Source organism: Triturus cristatus, chromosome 7 (assembly GCF_964204655.1).
Source record: "Triturus cristatus chromosome 7, aTriCri1.1, whole genome shotgun sequence".
In the NCBI taxonomy this organism is placed as follows: domain Eukaryota; kingdom Metazoa; phylum Chordata; class Amphibia; order Caudata; family Salamandridae; genus Triturus; species Triturus cristatus.
The window spans coordinates 519,335,391-519,362,465 of record NC_140590.1 but is presented as its reverse complement, the minus strand read 5'-3'; the positions used below and the strand labels follow the sequence as shown (position 1 = coordinate 519,362,465).

Here is a 27,075-nt window from a genome sequence, read left to right as displayed (position 1 = left end):
CTGGATCCAGCACTAGTGCATCTCCTGTAAACAGTTGAAAGAAATCGTTTTGGTTATATAGGCGATTTTTAAGGAATATTTGTACGTTTCAGAAATCGACACTTAGAAGAATTTCTGGTAAAAACCAGGCAATGTTATCCTATGGAGGAAAATCAAGTTAGTGGTAAGTACCGTTGTAATTACTTTTCAGGGTCAGTGCTGGGCACCAAGATCCAGCACTGGGATCTCTCCTGATAAAAGGTCAGTCATCTCATTTTCGTTATTTGGCTGATTTTAGGTGAATATTTTAAAGTTTCAAAACTCGACACTTGGAAGAATTTCCAAGTGAAACCAGTCAATGTTACCCTATGGAAGAAAAGTGAGCGATCGGCTTTTGGGTAAGTACTCGACTGGCAAAGTTATGGTTCTGGGCATAGACTCAGGGGCCTCCCAGGGTCAGGTAGGTACAGTTGTTACACCCTTAGCAGCACAGGGGCAGCCGGGTGCAGAGAGAGATAGGCCCAATGTTATCCTATGGCGGGCAGGGGGCCTTTGGTTGGAGGCTGCTAACTAGCAGGCCATGCGGCTGTGGGAGCTGGGCTCCTGATCACTTGCTCAGGGCAAATGGGGAAGTAGATTAGGACAGAGGTTGCACTCCCAGGGGCACTCTGGCGGCTGGGTGCAGGGTGCTTTTGAGACGCCGGGCGCTCAATAGATTTCAATGGAGAAGCTCAGTGACGAACAAAGGCTGCAAGCTCGGGGACGAAGATTCTTCAGGTGCGACCACCACTTCGAGAGGTAAGTTGGGAAGTTGTAGGATAGGTAGGCACCCAGGAGTTGGGCACAGGGGGCCGCAGGGTGCCGGGGTGCCTTTTGGCGTCGGGAAATCTTTCCCTCTGCTGGTCGCAGTTGGATGGGTCCCTGGTTCTGAGGCCGCAGGTGTCGTCAGGAGCGTCGAGGTGGGTCCTTGGGTGGTGGATTCGTGATCACAGTCGCCGGGAGTACGTCATCGTGGTCTTTCTCCACTCCAGCACAGGCCAGGTTTGGCGGGTGCAGAGTGTGCAGGAGTTGTGGTTCCTGGTAGGCACCAGGGACTTGTTACTTGCTTTGAGCAGAACCACTGCTCGTGGGAGTCCCAGTCAGGTCGTCCGGGGTTTTTGAGGTTGCTGACCACTGGAGATGCCGGTGTTTAGCAGGAGCAGGTTCGAGGGTCGACAGGCCTGTAGGGCTGGGGCCAAATCAGTTGGTGTCTTCCTCTTGTTAGCAGCTGCACTGCAGGTCTTCTTGTTTCTTGATCTTCTTGCTTGTTTCGGGTTCGGATCTGAGGAAGGACGGTTCAGGGTGCCCCTAAATACTAAATGGGTCCCTTCCCTGGGGTGGGTACACCCCCTATCCTGCCACTCTCCTGTGAGAGGAGGGCAGTAGCCTAATCCTGATTGGGCAGGGCTCCCAGTCTTCAAGATGGTGAGAGCCCAGAGATGTGCTTCACCTCGCCTCCCCCACCTGAGGGGTGGGGTTGGCAGAGGCTGGCACACCCCCTTTCCCCCCTTGGGGTTTCCCGCCAGTCTTCCCACCAGAGTGGGGGTCAGAACCGGTGGGGGCCAGTTGCTGAGTACAGCAAGTGGCCTGGAGAAGCTCACCACAGCGTCATGCCTTTGAAGCTTCCCCTGCCCATCCTGGGGGAGGAGACCTAGCACCTCGCCCAGGATGTGCATTATTGCAGGCCCAGGAGAGCGGATGGCTCTCTACCCAGGGGTCCAGCAACATGTCTGCTGTGTGGCAGCCTAGGCAGCCTCTCAGACAAGACGTGGATTGTAGGTGAGGTTCAGGGGGCAACTCTAAGTTGCCCTCTGTCGTGCATTGTACAATAATTCCCACACTGGCATCAGTGTGGGTTTAATGTGCGGAGAAGATTGATACCAAACTTATGTCTTCAGTGTTGCCATCATGGTGCTGTAGAGTTCATGTTGACGACCTCCCAGCACCGTATACTCTTAATGGCAGCACTGCACTTAGTGCCCAGGAATGGACCTGGGTACTGTAGCGGCACAGGGCTCATGCACCTGTACCCACACCACTGGTATAGGGCACCCAGCCCGAGGGAACGTGTCTGGGCACCTCTGCCGTGGCGTAGAAAGGAACGAAAACCAGGAGTAGCTGGGCTCTTTGCAGAAAGACACAAGGACTTGGCAGTGGCTCGCGAGTCCTTAAAACGCTCCAGTGCACTGTCAGCTTTATCGCCAAACAGGCGAGTGCCATCAAAGGGCATGTCAATGAGCGAGCTCTGGACATCGGGCGAGAACCCGGTAGATCGCAACCAGGCGTGGCGACGCAGCACCTTTACCGTCAGCAACAGCTTGGGACAGCTCAGTGTGGATCTCCTCAGGACACAGGCAACACCTGTGCAACTGTATACCACACCGCGTGGGAATAGCGGCCCAATAAGCAGGCGGTGTTCACTGACCGCAGCCCCAAGCTGGCCGAAGAGAACAACCGCTTACCGAACTGCTCCAGCTTCTTACAGTCCTTATCCGGCAGAGCCGTGGGAAAGGCACTCCGACCTCGAGGTCGCCGGCGTCCTCCAAGTCGTCCACCCAGTCCTGCTCGGAGTCACACTGACGGGCAAGAGGGTCCTCGTACCCCTCCCAGTCGTCCTCCACCTCTGTTGCATGGGGAACAGACCGCGGCAGCAGAGCTGGAGACGGAGAGCGAACATACGGCGTTGGAAACTGTGCCGGGGACGGCGCCGGCCGAGCCGGCGCCACGTCCCAATGCGGATCACAGGTAGGAACAAAATGGTCCTGGAACCGGGGTAAGGGCGGGACAAACTGCAACCACTGCGGTGCCGGAGGCGGAGCAGAGGGTGGCGCTGGGGCTGGAGCTGGCACCGCTGGACCTTGTGGCGCCGGGGCCGGAGCCAACTGCGCAGGATCCTGTGGCGCCGAAGCTGGATCTGCCGGCGGCCCAACAGGATCCGGAAACGGGACCGCGGGGCGCATGGGGCACCGACGGGAGCCCCAGGCCTAAAAAGGCAGTCCATGGTAGCAAGAAATTCTTGCACCTGTTCGGGAGTCGTGGACTGACCCGGGTAAGGCGGGTAAGCGGCGGGACTCCCAGGCTACAAAGGAGCTGCAGGGGCAGAACCCCTGTCCCCCTCGTCTGCATCTGAGGACCGACGGGGGGACGTCGGAGAGCGAACTCACTTCTTCGACTTCTTTTATGTTGTTGCTTACCCGAATCCGAGGGCGAAGACTTGGAGCCTGAGGAGCAACAACTGCGGCCCCGAGAGCTGGAACGGTGCTGGGACGAGTGCCGGACCTCCAGCAGCTCCCTCAAGGCCTTCGGGGCCATGGCTCGACAGTCCCAGGAGTCGTGGTTGGTCTCCAGGCAGTAGAGCTAAACATCGTGGGGGTCCGCCACCGACTTATTGCGACGGCAGGCCCCACAAGACTTAAATCCAGGCATCCCTATGTGCACCAAGGAGAAAAGGAGACAAAAAGTCTCAAAAAGGGTAGTCAAAAAGTGACTAAGTTACGCGCTCTAACCGGATCTGTGCTTGCTGGCGCAGAAAGAGAAAGAACTGACGTCAGCGTGCATGGGTGGCACCTAAGTAGTCTCCGTGACGTCTTCTGGCGCTTACGACGCCAGAGACGGACGCGGAGCCGCACGACACCACCTACTGACGCGCAGGGGTACTGCTAACAAAACTTTCCGGATCCAGTCTCACGCCTGGGGATTATTCTAAGGTAAGGAATCAATCACTAATGTGTCTGTTTCAGATTTGGAACTCTAAAGCACCGGCTACACAGAAGAGTGAAGCATCCTAAATTAGGAATGTTTTGAACTGAATGGTCCATGCTTCATACAATTTCATCCAAATCTATTCAATTGCTGTGCAAAGATAAAAAAAAAACTGGGGAGGGGTGGCCTGTCGGACACAAAAGGTCCCTGGTGAAGGCAGCTTTTGTAGAAAAAAAAAACAAGCCTTGAATTGGATTCATTCTGCTGGTCCTAAATGGCTCAGAATAGGCAATGAAACGAGAGTGTATAGCAAAACAGCATGGTTAACAGTATCAAGGTTGGCAAAGAGTTGAGTAGTACCAATATGGTCAACAGCCAAAGTAACTGTTCTCGATTCAGTAACTTAACTTCACACGGCCGAAAATTACAATGTATTCCTCTCCCCCACTAAGTAAATTGTGGTTTTGAAGATACTGATTGTGCTGTAAAGTTGTCACTTTAACCCTTTAGCTGCTAGGCCTGCCTCTCCCTGGGCTGAGCCTTTTTTTTGGCTATTTGGGGTAGTTCGCGCTTAGGCCACTAACTTTGCGTCCTTTTTTCTTCCTACATCACAGGGATTTTAAAGGTAGCCAGGGTTTGTGGAATCCCCTGGAGGGGACCCAGAAATTATCCAAAATACAGTTACATTTTGTTTTTAAAATGGGGAAAAAGGGCAGCAGAAGAAAGCATCTGGTTTTTCCCTGCAAATGGTATCAAAGGGTTTGTGGCTTGAAATCACCATCTTCCCAGCTTTGAGGGACAGGCAGACTTTTGTCAGAAAACCAACATTTTCTACATATTTTTGGCATTTTGCTGGGACATAGCCTATTTTTGCTACTTTTTGTGCTTTCAACCGCCTTCCAGTTAGTGACAAAAATGGATGTGAAAGCAATAATGGATCCCAGAAAGCTATACATTTCGGAGAAGTTGACAAAAGCCTGAATTCAGCAAGGGGTCATTTGTGTAGATCTGTTCAGTTTTTTTTAATAGAAATTAACAGCTGAAAAAAAAGAAATATTGAAAATGAGTAGAAAAAAACCCAGCCATTTGTGCCAACGTTTTCACCTGTAACTTCTTTTAAGTACAACAGACTTTTTTAAAGCAACATATCGTTACATTCGCTGGACCCTTCTGGTTGTGGTGATATATAGGACTCGTAGGTTCACCAAGAACCAAAGGAACCCTGAGCCAATAACTGAGCTGCTTCTTGCAATGGTTTTTCATTGTGTACCAGGTTTATAGCAATTCATTTGGTAAAATATAAAGAGTGCAAAATAGGTATCAGGGACACCTATGTATTTCCGAAATGGGAACAAAATAGAGTTTAGAAGCAGTAGCTATTTGCACATCTCCGAAATTGTGGGTACCCATACTAGCAGGTAAATTATAGGACATTTTTCAAAGTAACTTTTTTACACATTGTCTTACATTTGGAAGACAATATGCCTAGCTGTGGGTGGAAGTTAGTGGATGCACGCAGATTCCTGAACATTCTACCACAAAAATGTGAGGAGAATGTGATTTTTTTCAGCTAAATTTAAGGTTTGCAGGGGATTCTGGGTAGGAAAACGCTGGGGGATCCACCCAAGCCATACCTCACTACACTGCTCGGGTGTCTAGTTTTCAAAAATGTCTGGGTTTGGTAGGTTTCCTTAGATGGCCACAGAGCCAGGGGGCAAAAACCCAGATGACCCCACTTGCAAAACCAGGTAGTTTTGTGATAGGTACATTTGTACCTTTTGGGGTGTTTCCTGTCACTGGCACTAGGCCTACCCACACAAGTGAGGGACCATTTTTATCGGGAAACCTGGGAGAAAGCAGGGTGGTAGGAAGTTTGTGGCGGTCCGGTGATCCCACAACTTCCCATACAAAAAAGTGAGGAAAATGCGATTTTCTTTTAGTTGAATGTGAGGTTAGCAGGGGGATTTGAAGTAGGAAAATGTAGGGAGATCCACGCAAGCCGCACCTCCCTTGACTCCCCTCGGTGTCTAGCTTTCGTAAATGTTTGAGTTTGGTAGGTTACCCTACATGGCTGCTGAGCCCGGGACCAAAAACGCAGATGACTCCCTCGCAAAACCCGGTAGCTTTGCGATCAATAGTTCTGAAGTCTACACAGTAAGTTTTGAAGTGTTTGTCGCAGGCACTAGGCCTACCCACACAAGTGAGGTACCATTTTTATTGGGAGACCTGAGGGAACGCTGAGTGGTAAGAAATTTGTGGCGGTATGGTGATCTCACAACTTTCACACACAGTAATATGAAGACAATGTGATTTTATTAGCTAAATTTGAGGTTTGCAGTGGATTCTGAGTACTTGTATGTTCTCACTGAAGTGTACCATTTTTTTATAGTCCCCTCCTGTCTTTCTCATGAATGGAAAGCCTTGTTCTGAGTGGTGTCTAAGTCGGCCCCCAGGAAAGTCATTGTTTGACTTGAACAATTGATGACTTCCGTTGGTTTATGGTAAGGCCCAGTTTGGAGAATAGTGTTGTGCAGTCTCTTGTAGCCCTGACAGCTAGACTAACTGTTGAAGCTTTGGAGAGCCAGTCATCCAAATATGGAAATACTTGGTGACCCTCGTTCAGTAAGGCAGCAGCCACTGGGTCAAGAAATTTAGTGACTATCTGGGGAACAGATTTTAGGCCGACGGGTAGGACTCTGAACTGATAATTGGCACCGGCCGCTGTAAATCAGAACTTTGTGTCTGGGGTGCATGAGAACACAAAAGTAGGCACCCTCCAAATCCAGCGATGTCCTATAGTCTACACTGTTGAGGCGCTGAAGGATCTGGGAAATTCTGAAGGTTTGATTAATGAGGAATTTGTTGAGCCATCAGAGGTCTAAAATAGGTCTCCACTCCCCTGATTTCTTGCGTATCAGGAGAAAACGGGAGTAAAAACATTTTCCTTTTTGTGCTACAGGAACTCTCTCTTTTTCCCCCTTCAGTGGCATAACATTTGCTTCCTGTTTTAGTGAAGACGAGAGGAGGGGGTGATCCCCTGGGTGGTGTGTTTGGTGGGCGCTAGACAAACTCTAGAGTGTGGCCATAAGATATCAAGTCCAAGACCCATCTATCTGCTGTAATGTTCCACCACTGATGGGGGTAGGTAGTAGCTGGTACCTTGATGCGGTCACTGTTTGCGACCTGAGTAGCGTGATGGTGATTTTCTGCGAGAGCCCTGTCTGGGGAAACCAGCTGTAGTTGGTTGTCGATAGGCTAGTTGTTGGTAGCCTAGTCGATATTGTGGCTGAAAGGATTGATACTGTTGGGTGCGTTGGAAAGGACCTCTATTTTCGGAGAAACCTCGTCCTCGTGCTCCCCGAAAGGGCATATTACAATACTGCAAGTCCCCAGTGTCTTGGGAGTGTCTGTATCGGTCTTGATGGCTAGCAGAGCTTCGTCTATGTGTTTCCCCCCCCAAAAAAACATCGCCATCGTGCGCGATGTCCAGGATTTTTTATTGTACTTCTGGGAGAAATGATGTTGCTCTAAGCCATCCCTGTCACCTTAATACAGCTGCACAGGCTAGTTGTCTAAAGCCTGTAGTGGTTATGTCCATGGCGCAGTTTATTTCAGCTGCTGTGCGTTGCCCCTCTGCTAGGATGTTTTGTAATTCCAGCTTCTTCGCTGCAGGTATGAGATCCAACATGGTCCCAATGTCGGACCACATTTGCTGATCATAGCGGCCAAGAATGTCCAGGGAATTAGCAGCCCCCACAGCAATTGCTGATATAGATGAGAATTTCTTTCCTATGGTGTCCAAGCAGCGTCCTTCCTTGTCCAGTGGGGATGTGCCGGGGGTTGGAGGATTCTTTGATCTCCTCTGTGCTGCTTGAGAAATTACTAAATCCGGTTTGGGATTTCCTGTAAGGCATGCGGGGGAATCCTCCGGTGCCCTGTATTTCTTGTCGATTCTTGGTAACACAGGCATCACTGTAGCTGGTGACTTCATGACCTTAAGGCCCTCCTGCCCAATATGGTTGTTGATGGGTATGGACGTCACTGAAATTCCTTGGTCTTTAAAATCATAAAGGAGGCAATCTGATTGCTTCACTATGGTCTATATATAATCTAGCGTCAGCCCTATCCATAAGTTTATGAAATCCTCCAATATCCTTTGGAGGACAGTCAAAAGGATAAGGAGGTGGTGATGGGAATGATGTAATTGTCCCATTCATCTGTAAGCGGTGGAACTTCTCACTCTTCAGTGTATTCTTCAGAACCAGACGGGTCGTCCCTAGGAGTAATCCGGATGATGGGAGTAGGAGGATGCAGCAACATTTGTGCAGGTGGAACCGTAGGTGGCGGCACAGTAGTCTGTTCCTCTTGGGGTGGAAAACTTTTCTTGTAATCTGTGAGCATGGCTTTCAGATCTTGGATCAAAGAAGGCGGTAACTTGTCTAGAAGGATCAACATAATACCTATATTGTTGGTATTGTTTAGGAGGAAATGGACAGTAGTGTTTGTGGTTCTGTTCCTCATAGTAGTTTTATCCTCCTCCTGACATTTTACGTTGAGTTCTGAAGGACTGCTCTGGGATGGCCTGAAGTCGGACAGTTTCCATCTTCCATGCGACATCCCACAGGGGTCCGCCCTTTCCCAGACAATGTTCAACCTTTACATCACCCCACTGGCTAACCTTATCAGGAGGCATGGCTTCGCCCTGGTCTCTTACGCTAATAACTCACAACTTGTCATCTCTGTCACAGCAGCTAGGTTCCATGTCTGTCTCACTGAGATAATGACCTGGATGAGCCATAGCTTCCTGAAAATAAATACAGACAAGACAGAGGTGATGGAATTCGGCCCGGACCAGCCCCTGTGGAACAGGTCCTGGTGGCCAATTGAGGCCGGAGAATGCCCCAGCTCGGTGAACAAGACCAGGAATTTAGGGATAATCTTTGATGATAATCTGAACTTTGGCGCCCAGGTAAACAGTCTCACATCATCCTGCTTTCTCATATTAAATACTCTGAGAATTTTTTTCCATACAGCTCTCAAGAGCTGCAAAAACGGTGATGGCATCGACAAATTCCAACTAAGAAAACTGCAGTCTCTACAAAATGCCGCAGCAAGACTACTCCTGGGCATACCCAGAGGACAGTCAACCTCTGCTGGAATCAAATCACTTCACTGGCTTCCGATCAAACAGCGTGTAGAATTCAAGTCCCTCAGCCTTGTGCACAAGGCAATATATGGTGGTGGCGCTGAGGACATTAAAAAATTGTTCCCACCATACATCCCTCCACGCGCTCTTAGATCTGCCTGCCTGGGTCTCATTAAGATCGCAAAGAACAGACGGGCAAGATGGGAGGGGCAAGGCAATATCACAATGTGCGGCAAAGCTCTGGAACAAACTGCCACTATCTATGAAGCTTCAACCCAACCTGCAGCTTTTTAGGAAGAGCTTGAAAACCTTGCTGTTTACATCTGCATCAACCATAGTGCACCATTCCTGTCCACACACCTAGCGCCAAGACGCCATGGCATTCGAGCACTATATAAGCATAAAAACAAACATATGAGCCGTCCCAAAATGACAGTCATCATCCGTTTTTTCTGTCTCCAGTATGTGGCTCGGTGGCAAAGTTTAAATCTCACCTGGCGATGCAAACTCAGGCCGCAGGGATGTTTTGGTCAATCTGGATACCTGCTGTGGAGGTGATGACGGTACCGTCTCTAATGCCGTCAACCTAGTCGATGGGAGTGGCGTTAACAGAAATGGTTTCCTCATCGACGGTAAAGTCGTCGACGACATTGTTGACTATGTGGCCACCGTCGATGCCATTGATGGTGGTGTACTCAACGGTGATATAGTCCTCGTCAGTGCTGCAGATGTCGACAGTGGTGCGGACATAGATGTTGGTACTGCCATTACTGAGGTCTTCATCGACGGTGTTAGACCTGGCATCATTGGTGTGGTCTCCCTTCCTCTCTACTATCCCTATCTTTTATATTGGCTGGATTTAGATGTTCTGGGCGCCGTGCCACTGCTACTCAGTGCCACAGCGCAAATGCTCTCTGAATATAAATGACTGTATGAATAAGGATAACTATAATACCTACATCGCTGTAGCCGGTTTCAATAGTGAGTTACCTTCCATTTCACGGTCGCTACTGCGAAACGATCCATTCTCATAGGCCAGGATGGGCCAGTTAAAGATTGCTTTCTATCATCCTATAGGGCCCTAGGAACCTGATAGGACCCTCGAGTTTGATACGTATATGCTCAGGACATTGAGGGGCACCTTTTAGGAAGGACCGTTTATATATTGCATGTGTTGAAATACCTTTTTTGAAAACGTGATAGTTTCTTGCCTAAGCTTTACTGTAGTTAGTTGTGCGTATGTGTATTGGCCGTCTGGTTTTAGGGCCAGCTGGGCCAGACCTGGCTGGAGAAAGGCATCGGTATTTAGAGCATGGGGAGGGGTGACTCTTTGATCCGAGCAGGGCAGTGCCTGGCAAGGTGAATGATGGCTCCACCTCCCACTGGGTGTCTGATAGCAGACCCCCTTATTCTGAAAGGGCAGGATGTCACCTCGTAACCCAAGTGCTCCCCGACCCCACCGAACTGGTTCTGACCGGAGTCAGTGATTTGCAACCTTAGAGAACAAAGTCTTTTTAGGTATAAAATGCTGCGCTGGAACTTTGGCCAAGTGTGTTCCTTCTGGATGTCAAGACGAAACTGTCCGAGTGAACAGAGGAAAGAACTTTGCAACTTTCATCAAGCTTGCCGAAGAAACTACCCGAGGGGCTAAATTGAGAGCGCCTCCTGCAGAAGTCTCAGGGACATTAGACTTCATCCCATCCGCCGTCGGAATTCCTGTGCGAGGAGTTCTGCTTGCAGGTGAGGCTTCCGTCGAGTAATCCGGAGCCTCTAGTTCTACGGTGAGGACCGCGGACTGGGCACTTCTGAACTTTTGCTAAACCTGTGCGGGCCGCTGCAGCGGAGAGAGAGCTGTCGCCGCTGAGTGCCCGCCTGACTCTGAACCTTTGAACCTTCTTGCTAAACCTGTGTGGGCCGCTGCAGCTAAGAGCTGCTGCCGCTGAGAGCCCACCTAAATCTGTATCTTCAAACCTTTCGCTGGATCCGTGTGGGCCACTGCAGCTAAGAGAGCTGCCGGCGCTGAGAGCCTGCCTGAATCGGCACCTTCGGACCTTCTGCTGAATCCGCGTGTACCGCTTCAGTCGAAAGAGCGATGTGGCCGCTGAGCGTCCACCCTGGTGCCCGCCTGGTCAAGACCCTCAATTGTCCCGTGGGCCGCCGCAGCTAAGAAAGAGCTGCTGCCGCTGAGTGCCCACACCATTTGCTACGGTGGACCATCGTGATCTGTCCCGTGGTCCGCCACAGCTAAGAGCTGCTGCCGCTGAGAGCCCCCACCCTTTGCTACTGAGTACCATCGTGAGTCGTCCCGTGGGCCGCCGCAGCCACGAGAGCTGCTGCCGCTGAGTGCCCGCACTCTTTGCTACTGTGCACCATCGTGATTCATCACGTGGGCAGCCGCAGCCAAGAGAGAGCTGCTGCCGCTGAGTGCCAGCACCCTTTGCTACTGTGCACCATCGTGATTCGTCCCGTGGGCCGCCGCAGCCAAGAGAGCTGCTGCCACTGAGTGCCCGCACCCTTTTGCTACTGTGCATCATTGCGATTTGTCCAGTGGGCCACCGCAGCCAAGAGAGAGATGTGGCCGCTGAGCGCCTGCACCGACAGCTTTGCATCCTTGGGATTTGTTCTGTGGGCCGCCGCAGCTAAGAGCTGCTGCCGCTGTGAGCCCATCACGGAGCTGCACAACGAGAGTCATCGCCACCACCAGCCCGGGCCGCCGCAACTGCGCGCTGCTGCCACTGAGCACCCGCCTGCCCCTGAGTGCCCGAACCACTGTGAGTGCACACTGTGGACCTCAGCCTCCAAGACCTATGGTCGCTGGGAGTCCGCCTGTCACCGTCTCCGCTTCTTCCAGAAGCTGCGTGCTGTAGTCCCTTTCAACGACAGGTACCTGGTGCGCAACGGGTCCCAATTTGGGTGAATACGTTGTCTCTTTTAGTTCCTACGGGTTGACGTGAATTGTAGTTGTTCAAACGCTTTGAGAGTTAAACTGTTGGATAAAGATATTATTTTACTAGATCTACCCGAGTTGTGTCCTTTTGTGGTGTCGTTACTGCCTTATTGTACGTGGCCATAAACGCTTCACACACTGCCTCTGAGATAGGCCTAACTGCTCGTGCTACGCTACCACAGGGTTGAGCAGGGGGTTATCAAAGCGGGTAGCCCACTTGCCCCGACTTAGGAAGAAAGGTCCCTATTTGGACATTGGCGCCAGCCATGGCCAACTAGAGACCCCCATTTCTAACAGACGGTTATGTCGTCAACGATATCAGTGCATTGATGGCCGCCATAGATGATGTTGGTGCCGTCAACTGTCTCGGCGGTGAGAGAGCAGTTGTCGTTGATGTGGGAAGAGTCAACGGTGATAGACGCTGAGAGGGATTTTTGACTCCAGTTCAACTTTAGGGGCTCCAGAATGGGATGGCAATACTAGCTCTGCAGAGACTTTCGAATTTTCCCATTTTTTGGAGCTCTTTATCTGATGGGAGGTTTTAAGTTGTTTCTCGACCTCCTCAGACTTCCTCTCAGGCGACCTTGGTCCCTTATGGGTTTTAGACAAGGTGTCTCCCTCCTCATCAGATGTCCTCTGTGTCTTTTTCAGCCACAAGAAAAGTATGCCATTTCTATCTCAGAGTTTTGGATGAGAAAGTGCAGCAGATTCTGCACTGTTTTAGCTCACGATGAGGATAGAGGCAATAATGAAATTCTTGCTGGAATCATCAATGTGAACCCTCTTCTTACCACAGGACATAAAAGGGCAAATATAGTCCCTTCCTGTCAGACATGATGAATATATATGAAAGAACTGAGCAGGGAGACTCCCTTCACCCATGACTGCGGTGTAAATCTGAGGGATTCAGCCTCTCTTGGGAAGGTTCTAGAGGATGCTAGTTACTGATTGATTGTATCTAAAGTTTGGTCCTTTAAAAAAAAAAAAAAAAAAAAGGAGGTACCTAGGCTACTAAATGCATGGTTTGCACCAAGATAGCCTATGGAAGTTTTTTTTAACTACTCCTTTATTTAGATTAACGTGGGGATCCTACTTTGTCTACAGGAAAGGATTCAAGCATGTGAATCTATGAAAGATACACCAAAACTGGATACATTTTTTATTATTTTGTTATCAATCGAGTGTCCAAGACTTCTTATAAGGAATATGCTACTTACCAGTATGCATCTGTTCTTGGCATGTAGAGCTGCAGATCTATACACTGTGCATAGATCGCCATCTGGTGTTGGGCCCAGATGTTTGCAGTTTGTTTTTCTTCTTGGACAGTGTTTGGAAGTCACGAGTTTGGTGACTCCTCCTTCGGTCCGTACTGTGCATGGGCTTCGGCTCCATCCTCAGATTGTTTTTCGCCAGCAGGGAAAAGATGGAGCGTAGTGATAATAGTAAAGAAACCCATGTGTGTTGTAACTAAATAAGATAGACTGGAACGGATACAGGTAGCCGGGGAGGCGGGTGGGCGTGTATAGATCTGCAGCTCTACATGCCAAGAACAGATGCATACTGGTAAGTAGCATATTCCGTTCGAGGCATATGAGCTGCAGATTATACACTGTGCATAGATTATATAGCAGTACCCAACCCTAGCGGCGACCACCGGTATCCGTTGCAGTGGTTTGAAACAGTGTCTTTAATACAGCCTGGCCCACACTAGCTTGTTGTTTGGTGTGCAAATCTACACAGTAATGTTTTGTGAAGGTGTGCGGTGTTGACCATGTGGCTGTTTTGCAGATGTCATCTAAGGGTATGTTCCCTAGAAACGCCATAGAAGCCCCTATCTTTCTTGTAGAGTGGGCTTTAGGTGGAACAGATAATGTTCTTTTTGCTTTGTGATAGCAAATTTGTATGCATTTTACAATCCACCTAGCTATCCCTGATTTTGAGATGGGGTTGCCTTTATGTGGTGGAGAGAACGAGACAAACAGCTGTTTAGTCTTTCTAAAAGATTGCGTTCTTTGTATATAATAAAGTAAAGCCCTTTTAACATCAAGTGTATGTAGAGCCCTTTCTCCAACAGATTGAGGTTGCGAGAAAATAAACGGTAATTCCACCAATTGATTGAGATGGAAGGGGGAAATGACCTTGGGCAGAAATTTTGGATTTGTGTGAAGTATCACCTTATTGTGATGTATCTGTAGAAAAGGTTCTTGTATAGTGAACGCTTGTATTTCACCAACCCTTCTAAGGGAAGTGATAGCTACGAGAAAAGCTGTTTTCCAAGTAAGGAACTGTAGCTCACATTTATGCATTGGTTCAAAAGGCGGTCCCATCAGCCTTATAAGAACTACTTTTAGATTCCCACAGGTGAGGGTGGTGCTCTGGGTGGAATTACTCTTTTAAGGCCTTCCATGAAAGCTTTAATAGCAGGCACTCTGAAAAGTGATAAATGCTGTCTGTTTTGCAGGTAAGCAGCAATTGCTGCTAGGTGTAAACGGATGGATGTGTATGCCAGGTTACACCTTTGTAGATGGAGCAGGTAACATATGATGTGCTGTATGGATACATCTAAAGGGTTGATTGTATTGTTACGGCAGTAAATAACAAATCTTTTCCACTTTGCGGCATAGCATGCCCGAGTGGTAGGACGTCTGGCTTCCCTGATAATGTTCATGCAATCAGGGGGAAGGTTAAGGTATCCAAATTCTAAGATTTCAGGAGCCAGATCGCAAGGTTGAGCTGAGCTGGGTCCGGGTGCCTGATCTCTCCATGGTTCTGGGTTAGGAGGCATGGGGACAGGTGTAATTTTTGGTGTGGTACCACTGAGAGCTGTAGTAGTGTGGTGTACCACGGCTGCCTGGCCCATGTTGGAGCTACCAGAATGAGTGTGAGGGAGTGCTGTTGTAGCTTCCTTACCACTAATGGAATTAGTGGGAGAGGCGGAAAAGGCATATGCAAATTTGCCTGACCAGTTCATCCATATCGCATTGCCTTTGGACAATGGGTGTGGGTATCTGGCGGCGAAGCTTGGGCATTTTTTGTTTTCGTGGGTGGCGAAGAGGTCTATCTGAGGATGCCCCCACTTGTGAAAGAATGGGTGAAGAACTTGTGGATGCAGTTCCCATTCATGCATTTGCTGCGTTTGTCTGCTGAGCAGATCTGCCATGGTGTTTTGTGTCCCTGGGACGTGTTGTGCCAGGAGAAAGACTTTTTGCGGGATTGCCCATCTCCATATGCTCTGTGCTAACCGAGAGAGCTGTGGAGAGTGTGTCCCCCCCCCTGTTTTTGAATGTAGTACATTGCAGTCATATTGTCTGTGCGAATGAGGACTGCTTTGGCTGAGACTTGTGTCTGAAATGATTTCAGGGCTAGAAAGATCGCCAAGAACTCCAGATGGTTTATGTGGAGTAACTTTTGTTGTGGCGTCCATATACCTTGCACTGTGAGGTGTAATAGATGCGCTCCCCAACCGGAGAGCGATGCGTCCGTTGTTAGAATTACCTGAGGAACCGGGTCCAGGAACGGTCGCCCTTTGGAAAGATTTGTGGTGTTCCACCACTGCAGAGAGCGATGGGTGCAACCGTCCACCAACACCAGATCCGTCAGTTGCCCCTGGTCCCACTGGCGTGCTAGGCACTCTTGGAGTGGACGCATGTTGAGTCTTGCATGAGGCACTATGAAGATGCAAGATGCCATCATCCCTATTAGCTTCATAAACACTCTTGCTGGGAGAGAGTGCCGTGGAATGAATCTTTGACGCAAGGCTTGTATGCTTGCGATCCTGGCTGAATTGGGATAGGCTATAGCTTTTGAGGTGTCTATAGTGGCACCGAGGTATTGCTTTGTGTGAGACGGTATCAGCTGGGACTTTTGGTGGTTCACCGTGAAACCTAGCTGGTGTAGTAGTTGGATGGTAGTGTTTGTATGTTGTACACATTGGTTGTAGGACGTGGCTTTTATTAGCCAGTCGTCCAAGTAAGGGAAGACGTGAATGTGTTGTCTTCTGAGGTGTGCCGCCACTACTGCGAGGCATTTGGTGAACACTCTTGGTGCGGTTGTGACCCCGAAGGGGAGAACCTTGAACTGGTAATGTTGGCCGTCCACTACAAATCTGAGGTACTTTCTGTGAGAAGGGTGTATTGGAATATGAAAGTATGCGTCTTTCAAGTCCAGTGTGGTGAGAAGATCGTTCTGGCAGAGGAGTGGGAGAACTTGTTGGAGAGTTACCATGTGAAAATGGTCTGAGTGTATGTATGCATTTAGAGGCCGGTGGTCTAGAATGGGTCGTAGAGTCTCGTCTCTTTTTGGTATCAGAAAGTACAGAGAGTAGACCCCTAAATTTTGTTGATTGATGGGGACCTGCTCTATAGCCTGTTTTTGCAGGATGGAGATTACCTCTTGTTTGAGCAATGTGGTATGTTCTTGCGACATTGTACGGTGCCTGGGTGGAATATTTGGGGGGGGTGGATGTTAATTCGAGACAGTACCCTGACCGAATAATTTGGGTCACCCCTTTGTCTGATGTTATGGTCTCCCAGGTTTGAAAGAAGTTTTGTAGTCTGCCCCTGACTGGAGTGGAATGGTCTGGGGGCAGCAGGGGAAAGTCATTGTGTGGGCAGTGTGGCAGAACGGGCGGTGTTGGTTTTGCCCCTGCCTTTATTATTGTTTTCTCCATATCCACCTCTTTGATAGCCCTTTGTGAAGGTAGTCTGAGGAGGGGACTTGTAGGATGTGGAGGCGTTATCGGTAGAGTAGCCCCTGCCAGTGCCTCGAAAGGAGGAGCGGCGAAAAGAGCGTCTAGGAGGGTGGGACTGTAATGCTCCCATAGACTTCGCCGTATCTGTATCTTTTTTCATTTTTTCCAGGGCTTCGTCTACTTTTGGCCCAAATAAGTGTTGCTGGTCAAAAGGGTGGTTTAGTATAGATGCTTGTACCTCTGGCTTAAAGCCTGAGATTCTGAGCCAGGCGTGGCGGTGAAGCAGAACACTGGTGTTTATAGCCCTGGAAGCTGTGTCTGCTGCGTCAAGTGCACATTTAATAGAGGTGTTGGTAATGGTCTTTCCCTCTTGTATTAGTTCATGAGCCCTATTTTTATATTTTTCTGGAAGATATTGCATGATAGTCTCCAGCTCATCATAGTGCGCTCTGTCGTACCTTGCCAACAGCGCGTGCGTGTTGGCGATACGCCACATATTGGCAGCTTGCGAGGCAGTGCGTTTGCCTGACGCGTCTAGGAGCTTGGACTCCTTATCGGGTGGTGGAGCCTCACCCGATGACTGAGAATTGGACCGCTTCCTAGCTGTGGATACCACTAATGAGTCTAAGGGTGCAGGTCCTTTAATATAGGCAGGATCTGTGGGGGCGGCTTATATTCTCTCTCTATTCTGGGGTTTAAGACCCTAGCCCTGACTGGGTCTTTGAAAACCTCTGCCGCATGTTTGGTCACCCCTTTAAGCATGGGCAGTATGGCCGTAGATTTATCTGCGATGTCAAAGGTATCAAGTAGGAAGTCTTCCTCAACTGGATCAGTGTGTAACTCCACCCCATGATAATGTGCCGCCCTTTGTAACAAGTGGTGGAACCCCAAGGAGTCCTCTGGTGGAGATGGCCTGGATGGATAAAGATCATCTTGAGGTACATCTGGATTATGATAATCCTCCCATGGGTCTGGTGTTCCCGGAGGGGTGGGATCTTGTGGGGCATCTGTTGGATCATAGTATGGATCCCCTTGGTCATCAGGGTCTGGAGACGGGGTCGGAGATCGATGAGGCAAGGGTGGAGATGGGGGAGGGGGCGGAGATGGGGGAGGTGGAGAAGGTCGTCTTCCTGTTCGGTGTGCTGCTGTCCCGAAGCTCCGATGTCTTCTCTGAAGAGGTCAGGTGGAGCCGAGGTCGAGGAGTGCGCCATGGTGCGTCGAGCTCTTCGATCCCGAATAGTCTTTTTCGATCGAAAAGACTTGCAGGCGGGGCAGTCTCGGGCCTTGTGTTCCGGAGAGAGGCAGAGGTTGCACACCTGATGTAAATCGGTGTGGGGAAATTCAGACCCACATTTAGGGCACTTCTTAAAGGGAGTCCTTTCCATCGGCCGAGACCGGAGTCGAGATAGGCCCGAAGGCCACCGCCGATGCCTGGAATCGAAGAAGTGCCGAAGAGAGAGATAAAGAAGATGATTTTGTCTGACGAATCTCAATGGACGAGGATTTTTCGTCGAAGGTCGAACTGGAAAGGTTCGAAGCCGGAGCACGAAGTATTACATCCGAGCCCGATGGCGGAAAAAAACAATCTGAGGATGGAGCCGAAGCCCATGCGCAGTACGGACCGAAGGAAGAGTCACCGAACTCGTGACTTCCAAACACTGTCCAAGAAGAAAAACAAACTGCAAACATCCGGGCCCAACACCAGATGGCGATCTATGCACAGTGTATAATCTGCAGCTCATATGCCTCGAACACACTTTTTTTATGTTAAAGGTTCTGACTAAATTAACTGTTACCAGCAAAAGGGCCCTTTGAAAATCTATAAGAAAAAAAACAGTATTGCAGCTCAAATGGGACCAGCACTTTACAGGCACATGAAGTTGTCCATCATGCGTCATGCAGTGAACTAAAAATAAAATACAAATGCAACCTAGCTCAATGAAGTAAGCACTTGCTGCTAAGATCAGTGTGAAACCTCAATATCAAAGCACCGCCTTTCATCCTTCTGAGGTCAATAAATGGAGAACCAATGAATAGGTAATAGTAACCCTGATTATGTACAGCATTACAAAAAAATAGACTTTGAACTAGCTTGTCACAAAAAAACAAGATATTGCATTTATTATGCATGCTGATGGGATGACCCAATTTTACAACAAACACAGAATAAGGCTACATGTAATTAAGACATTGCCCTCTGCGATGATGGGAGAAGTTTCCTGACTTCCCTCCACCTGGACACCTGTCCACATTACATAGATGGACTTCAGGCTGAAATAAATAGTTTTCCACTGCTCACTCGAATCCGGAAACACAATTGAGACATCCACATCTTCCCACTGCTAGAAGTCCCACCATGGGAGTTTTGGTAAAGGAGAATATACATTACACGATTTCTGAAGAGCTACAATGCTACAGAGTTGCACCTATAGGCCAGTGTGGCAGTCACATTTCCATTATTTTCTATCCTTTGACTTTAAACTTCAGGTGCTTGCCACAACTGTGAATATATTCTTTTAAAATAACCAAAGTTGCGAACCGTCTGGTTGTACAACTTCACACCCTCTTAGCAGGAGGAGGTCCTCCATCAATTTCGGAGAAAGGTGGGATGAATTCCAGAGAAGAACCTTTAATTTAGCATACTTAATGCCCCACTTAATGCTAAACACAAGCATAAACGCCTCACTGTAGCATATGACAGCCTTTAAATCACAGTAATAAGAAAAGAAAGAATTGGCAAAGCCAATATGTCTTGACTTTGAACCTACTGACCTTGCCAATGGTTTTCAGACATGCTACACAGCATCCTCAATGTTGTGCAGCATGGCTAAAGAAAAAAAGAAAAATGCCTTTGACGCTGTGTGTGCACTGCGACAAAATTATGCAGGTGTTTTCTTTTTAGCTACTGATACGAGTTGGATCAGTAATGAAAAATAAAATTTGTAAAAGTTTTTTAAACAGATAACGGAGCAGAAGTAACACAGGGAAGAGCGTAGGTGATGTCAATCCCTTCCAGGATGCTTACGTTACAGGAGGGAGGGCTGCTTAATCAATACAGAGGAGGATGAGAGAGGGAAGGAGAGCAACACATGGGGTGGAGGAAAGCAACATGGGAGGGCGTGGGTGGGGAAACAAAGGGACAAGATTAGGGGGGCACAGGTGGGCAGGAAGTAACACGGAGGTGACTGGGAAACAATATCCAGAAGAGTACGGGCAAGCGCAACAGGAAGGGGGACGAATGAAGCACACTAGTGACAGAGGGCACCATGGAGTGCAGGTTATACAAAAGAAAAAAAAGTTGAAAAGCGAGCAATGAAAGCAGAGATGCCAGACAATCAAAGAGGCGGTATAGAGCAAATGCTCCAATGAGCAGGACAAACAAGAATGACAAGCTGGTACAAAAATTAGAAGCAGGCAAATGAGTGAAAGGACATTCAACCAATGGTAAGGAATGGGCAGGCTCCATGCCCCACAATAACCGTGGTAACCCAAAATGTCTTGCAACAGACAGCGGGCGTGCTATTAGTAGTCTCAACCCAAAAATGAGATCAGAATTCTCAACTGGGCAGGTACACGGTTAAATATTATATCAGCTTAAAACATCACCAATATGAAGTAATGGACCTAGAACAAGAACCTTGCACTTATGTGAGCAGTTGACAAAGGCTTTGGTACAACGCAAACAAGCAGACTAGCCAAAGTCAGGGGTCGTACTGAGTAAGTGATGACGTGTTTGACCTACTTGCTGCTCCTGCTGTCTCATGGGTCCGGAAACATTACGCTGAGCCTGTAACATCTGTTGCTGGATTTGTAAACGTTGGTAAGCCTGAGGGAGCAAAACATGCACAGGGTTTAAAGTAATTTCAATTTAAACAGCCACATACCCAAAATCTCCAACAGTGATTAGGAGTGAATATCAACAATCTGAGCTTTGTGATTACAGTTTCTCCAATGCACAAGAAATTATATACACAAATGTACTTTTACTCTTAATAATAATTGAGATTTACCAATAAGCTGAATTAGTACTAACTCTTGAAGGAAGGAAACGAAGGGAATGAAGTCACCTGAGCAACATCTTCAAGAAGCTTAAAAGCAACACTGTTGCACTGAGTAAACAAGCAGCTTCAATGTCCCAGAACTTTAAGCTGAAGCAGTTGGGGGTCAGCAGGACTGTAGTGCTTAAAGGAATACTGTCCCCGATGAAGAAAGTAGGTAATAAGTAAGTTTTCCTTCTTAATTGGAAGAACTGAATCACAAGCATAACCCCCAGAAAAGCAATGAAAGTAAGAAATGATACGGCAAAGATCATTTATGGACGGGATAAAAAAAAGCCAAAAAAAACAGGCTGACACTTTTTACGAATAAAGACCGTAACATCTAGGAAATGCATGAACAGAACTCCATATTGCTAGACGTTTCTTGACAAAATATGAATAAGAGCTTTCCTGTATTGTGGAACCAGCTTTTAGTTTCGTAGGAAGGAGTCAGCTGGCTTTCAGGTGTCAAAAACGTTTGCAAGGGGTTGTTTGACCTTCTAATATCTTTTGCTTTTATGTAGGCAATTATTTGAGACCCTTTTTAACATCCAGGGTGCAATACTCGTGGTGGTTTGGAAGAAACTGGAAGGGGAGGGAACTAATTTGTTTTAAGTCAGAATCTACTTTTCAGGGGGGAAAAAAGGATACAGCACCAAGCCCCCTCATTTGTGTGGAACACCACTAGGAAACATAATTTCCATAGTAGATGTTGAAGGGAAAGTAAGGATTTATGTGCACTATTGAAACATTTACTCATCAGTTTTGATACAATTCTGAAGAGGAGAGGGTCTGCTACCTGGAGGAAATCTTTTTCTATGACCTCTGTTAAAGGAACATTCAAAACAAACCAGGCGAGAATCATTCGGTAGGCTGTAAAGGTCGCTTGATCTACTCTGCCAAAAATAAACTTTGAATAAGGTATGCACCTAAAGTTCTATTTCGTGGATACTCCAGCAGCACACTTCATCTATAGAATAGTCACACAAACCAGGCTATATCTGGAAAACTCTGCACTAGCCCCCCCCAGCGACAGCAGTTGGTGCCGTTGTCTTCTGTCACAACTCCAGATGTAACAAAAGAGCTGCACATAGGTGCCATATCAATCCACTTATGTCCATTTATTCATAGAAATGTATGGCACCCTTAGACATGGAGCACAGAGATTTGAAGCATCGATAGTGTGCAAATTCAAGCTGGAATATTATTACCTCTGATAAATTCCCCCATCAGAACAGGGAGGAGGGTAGACAATAAGGAATCTGCTGTTAGATACCGTATACACCAGAAAGCGAATTACTGAGACAGGGCTGTATTCTTGCCCCAACCCTTTTTCACACTCTAAGCCAATGACTTGATAGCCCACCTAAACTTATTTGAGAGTGATGCCCCAAGATTAGCTAATAGAAAGGCCCCTGCCCCAATGTTTTCAAATGATACGCTCCTTTTGTCCAAATCTCCTATGGGGCTACATAACGCCCTAGATAAATTCAGTAGTTTCTACAGACCGAGGGGATTAAAAATCAATGTGGCTAAAACAAAATATATGGTGCTTAACACCCCCACCACCCACAACACCCTGCCCGCTCAATCCAACACCCACACTGAAGGGCACCGTCCTCCTGAGCAGGTGCAAACAATTGAACACTGTGGGATCACCCTCACTGAGCACATGTGGGCTACACACATCTCAAGGCGAAGACTTAAATTAAAACATCATAGAGGGGGTTGTCAAAATTTTAGTGGGACTCCTACTCTAGGCCTATCGCACTGGTAATTCAGGTTTATAAACAAGCCCTGGGTGCTGCTCTCTATGGGGCTGAGTTATAGTGCCACAAGGATGCAATTGCCCTTGTGACCTCAGAGAACCGATTCCTGCGGCATCTGCTAGAGCTCCATTACTACTCCATTGCTCCCCCTCGGGTTGGATGAGGGGCTCAGACTGATCTCAGATGGGTCCGGTCTTAGATCAATACTATACTGAAGAAGGATATGAGCTACCCCAGAGCAACACTCTTATCGAAAAGGGCTGGAGGAACTACTTAGTTTCCCGGGGTTCAGAGATCTTCCTTGGCTAAAGTACATTAGAGAGACCTTGAGGATTAAAAGAAATGATAGATTGTGGAAGAACCAAGAGCAGCCTCTACTCTTATTTCAAAGGTGGCCCTAAAGAGAAACTTCATGCAGCTTAAACTGAGATTTCTTTTAAATAGGACTACTTTGGTCTCCTTGGCAGACACCTTCCTCTTGAGGAAGGACGATTATAAAGCAGAGCAGTATCTAGACGAGATCCAACTGCACTGGCTAGGAAGCTATTCATACCATTTAGACTTGGGACCCTGCCACTGCACACTTTTACTATCTGCTGGGCCCACACAACAAGAATAAAGCAAGTATACGTAACCTCGCCTGAGTCAGGGGTACATGACCTTTTCGATTGCACAGCGTATAAGGAGGTCAGGGCCAAGCAGATAATTTTGGATTGACTCAATCTAGGAACCAGGCAGCATTCGGAAGCCTACAGAATTCTGCAAACCGATATAATCCGATATATAGTTTTTGCTCTTTCTAGGTTCCTATATTCTATGGGGCAAATCGGGCATAAACTCAGTTCCCCAACAACCAACCCGGGTGACAGAGGGTGAGGCAGCATATTACTAACTGTTTATTTTAATGTTCATGAGGCGACATGCCGAGTTGACTCCTCTCCCTTTTTCAGTTAAATTTGCACTTTATGAATGTGGGGTTAGCTTGCCACTTTCCCCATCTTTTGCACAGTCTTTTACATGACGTATTAAGTCCTGTAGGAAACTGGCTCTATATATACTACACCAAAATGAGGTATAGTGTGTATAGAGACCAAGTGTCCCCATGTGGAAATTTAGCTTGCAAACTGAACATTATCTGCGCCATCTTGCCTCTCCCCAGCGCCACGCACAGCGAATGCACGGCCGCCATTTTAGGCACCCCACTCTCTCCCCACTCATTGTCAATCGCCAGCGCGGTCCCCTTGGCGCTGCGAGCATCCCCCGCGCGCTGGCCACCCCCGCTCTCTCATACAGGCCATAAACCCTCTCTTTCTGCGCGACCCTGCTACGGAACCACTTCCGACCGACAACCCATACATGGTCATGCCTCTCCTTTGATAACCCCCTTCCTCTGCGCCCCATTGTCTGAACTGGTCCCAGGCCATCACCTAGCCCTGCGGATGCAGTTTATTGCCCCTACTGTAAGGGAAACACCCCACATCAAAGGGATTACAGTAGATCAAAGCCCCTACTCCCTGAGACCCAACCGGTCACACACCCCCCCCAGGAATTGGCGGAATACCCTGCTGCGCAATAGCCATCTCCTACTGTGGGTGGGGTGGGAACTCCTACTGTATCTATGTGTGGGATTGGATCTGAACCGGGGCTTCAGGGGATATTCCCCCCGTACATCAAGGGAATCTCAAGAATGTACTATGTGTAATAAAGCAATAAACCAGTGTATAAGAGACCAGGTCTCAGAGATGCAGTTAGAGCACCTCGTGACGATACCTTGCTGTCTGATCTGATGTGTTCTGCTCCGACGGAATAAAACTTTGTTTCCTGCCTTCCAGTCTCCGGCGCCTGCCTCTTTTATTGGTAAATTATCGAGTGGTATGAGAAGCGATTACCGCCGGGCAAATACTTGAAAGGTTATCGACTGAAACTGCCGCTACCATTTAACAATTGGCGTCCCAAACGTGGGGCCCATCAGCGACACGTGGATCCAGTGGGAGAGGTCCCGACGACAGAGTGAACGACTGCAACGATCGGGAGAGCTCCTGCCCAATAGACCCTCGTCTGGCAGCCGATCATCCGAACTTCACTGGTTCCGAGCAGACCTCTCTCGAGTGATCTACGGTCCTGACTGGGAACCATCAGGAGTGCCGCGGCAAATACCGAGAGTAGAGGACGATCGGGCGCTGGAGGCGGAAGACGAGAAACTGTCCACGCGGTCCGGGTAAGGTCGTGATACACGACAAATTGAGAAATAATTGATTGATTGTTTGATGCTTTGGAAATACTAGTATTGCTCATTGATTGTTCTTTTTGAGATATTCGCTGTCTACAAACGGGGAGGAGTAGAAATACTCTCTCTCTCTCTCCCTTTGCAGATAGTGAAGGGTAGGTAACGCAGACTTTTGTCCCCGTTGAAACCCGTCGTGCCTATCTTTATCTCCCCATTGATTGATTGTCCGAACATTGATTGTTTTGAAGAATAGTGCTTTTTGAGATATTCTCTGTTTGCAAATAACGTAGAATAGGAATATTCTGTCTAGTCTTTGCAAATAGTGAAGGGTAGGTAACGCAGACTTTTGTCCCCGTTGAAACCCGTCGTGCCTATCTTTATCTCCCCATTGATTGAGTGATTGATTGTCCGAACACTAGTTGTTCGATATTGGTTCTTTGGAGGTATTCTCTGCTTACAAATAACGAAGAATAGAGATATTCTGTCTAGTCTTTGCAAGCAGTGAAAAGATAGGTAGTGCTGACTTTTGTCCCCGTTGAAACCCGTCATGCCTATCTTCTCCCCACTGATTGGTAGTTGGTTCTGCCCGGACCGCTTATTAGAGGTGAACCACCCGGCTCCACTGGAAGGCACCCCTAATAAGGACATGTTCACTAAATATGGACTAGTTGCCGTAGCTTATAGCAAACTGTGGCATAAGTATACCAAGAAGGACCCCGAAAGTCAGTGGCCACTGATGGGATCCTTCGACGACCATTCGACGACCATAAGATAGAAGCGCTAGAAATAGCTCTGCGTAGCAACAAGACGACGCCTACTATGCTTGACAGTATCGGCATGTGGCGCAAAGAAGCGACGCAACGGAAAAAGAGGGAAGAAGTAAAAGCAGAAAAGGAATTACGAAAGGCAGCTCACCTTGCCGCTAGAAAGTTAGACGAAGACATAAAGGAGAGAAGGGAAACTAAACTAAGACAGGAGCCCGAAACCTCAGGCCAGTACGCTGTTAGGACCCCTTCTTTGCTCTACCCTGAGTTGTCCTCCAAGCAGCGAACGAATGACGAGTTACTGTTAAAACCCCCGATCATTTACATGCCCCCTCCGTATGCACCCTCCCAATCAATAGTGCAACACCCACAACCCCCGAACACGAGCGAAAGCAGTACAGGGGCCTCGGCCCTCACGGCCTCCACGCCGGCTGAGCCTCTTGTGCCGAACCCAACGTCGACTACAACGCTAGACGACCATGAGATAGGAAAGAAAGAGTCCACCAGAATGAATCGATTAACTAAGGATGAACGAGCAGGAATTGACAAGATAGTAGGGACGCTGGTGGAACGAAAAGAAAGTGAGGAGTATATAACAGACGTGTATAACTCGTACGCCGACAGCCGCAGACGACACTTCGTCGTACGGCTCTGTTATCACGCCCTGAATGCATATGAGGATAGGTACCACGATAAAGGTCCCGAAGGCTTAGCGGCCCTATATAGGAAGGTAGACATTGGGGAAGAAAGAGAGGGCGAAGTAGCGAACCTCTTCACTCGTACACTCGAGGTCTACCGACACCTTAAAGAACATGGACAGACCACCAAAACAGAAACCCCCATAGCAACTAAGCCTCAGGGAGGAAGGTCCGATGCCATGATGCCCATTAAAGAAGCTGCCCCCTACTGGGTCCCCCCACGGGGTCAGGGAACACACGACGACATCAACCACCAAGATGCGAAGGGAAGGGTTGTATATAACTGGGTCTACCAGCCGTGGGACCGGCAAGATATTTTGACCTTTAGAAAGACTCTACCCGACTTGAGAAAGAACCCGACCGCCTTCTACACTGAATTGGGTACAGCCTTAGGCTCAACGATAATGACGTTAGCAGATATCGACTTGTTCTTTGGGCTATGCCTGCCGGCTGATGTGTGGAAACAAATCCGGAAAGTTGACCACGCTGAGCCGTTCGGATATACCTGGGTACAACTCGATACCATAGATAAACAGCGAGAACCAGGACAGAAACCCCCGAAGGCCATCTTAGAGCTCCCAGACAAGATTGTACTAAAACTGAAGACTCTAATCCCAGAAAGAAAGGTAGACTGGTCGATAGTGACGGCTTGCCGCCAGAAACCCCAGGAGGATGTGTCTGAATACTTCTCCCGATTCGAGACTGTGTTCTCCGATTACAGTGGCCAAGACATGACCACCGCAACCGGACATCACCTCTTTGTCCAGAATTATGTAAAGGGTCTGTCGCCAGAAGTTTCCCAGAAACTACAGACCAGCGAGAGTAGTTGGGCAGCCTCCAAACCCGCAGCAATTCTCCAGATGGCCCAGTACTACGAAAACCAGAAGAACGAGAACGATAGGGCATCAGAGAAGAAGAAAAGGGAATTAAAGGAGAGGGTGATGATAGCACAGTTGCAAGGGGTGACCATAGGAAGGGAACCCCCAAAAGAGAATTACCAACCAACCGCCCCTAGAAAGCTACCCCCTAGAGACCATACACCTACACCCTACAACGGACGGAGAGACTTAGATGGGA

At 48.3% G+C, this 27,075-nt stretch overlaps 1 protein-coding gene across 9 annotated transcripts in view; it reads right to left on the bottom strand.

The window, feature by feature from the left end:
* Window positions 1-27,075, bottom strand: part of TNRC6C (trinucleotide repeat containing adaptor 6C) — an 854,353-nt gene that overhangs the window by 296,863 nt on the left and 530,415 nt on the right. For all 9 annotated transcript variants that reach the window (XM_085616884.1, XM_085616886.1, XM_085616885.1 and 6 more), the window contains one exon: window positions 20,246-20,329. In XM_085616884.1, the coding sequence (XP_085473010.1) occupies window positions 20,246-20,329 (84 nt within the window). The remainder of the gene's footprint in view (window positions 1-20,245; window positions 20,330-27,075) is intronic.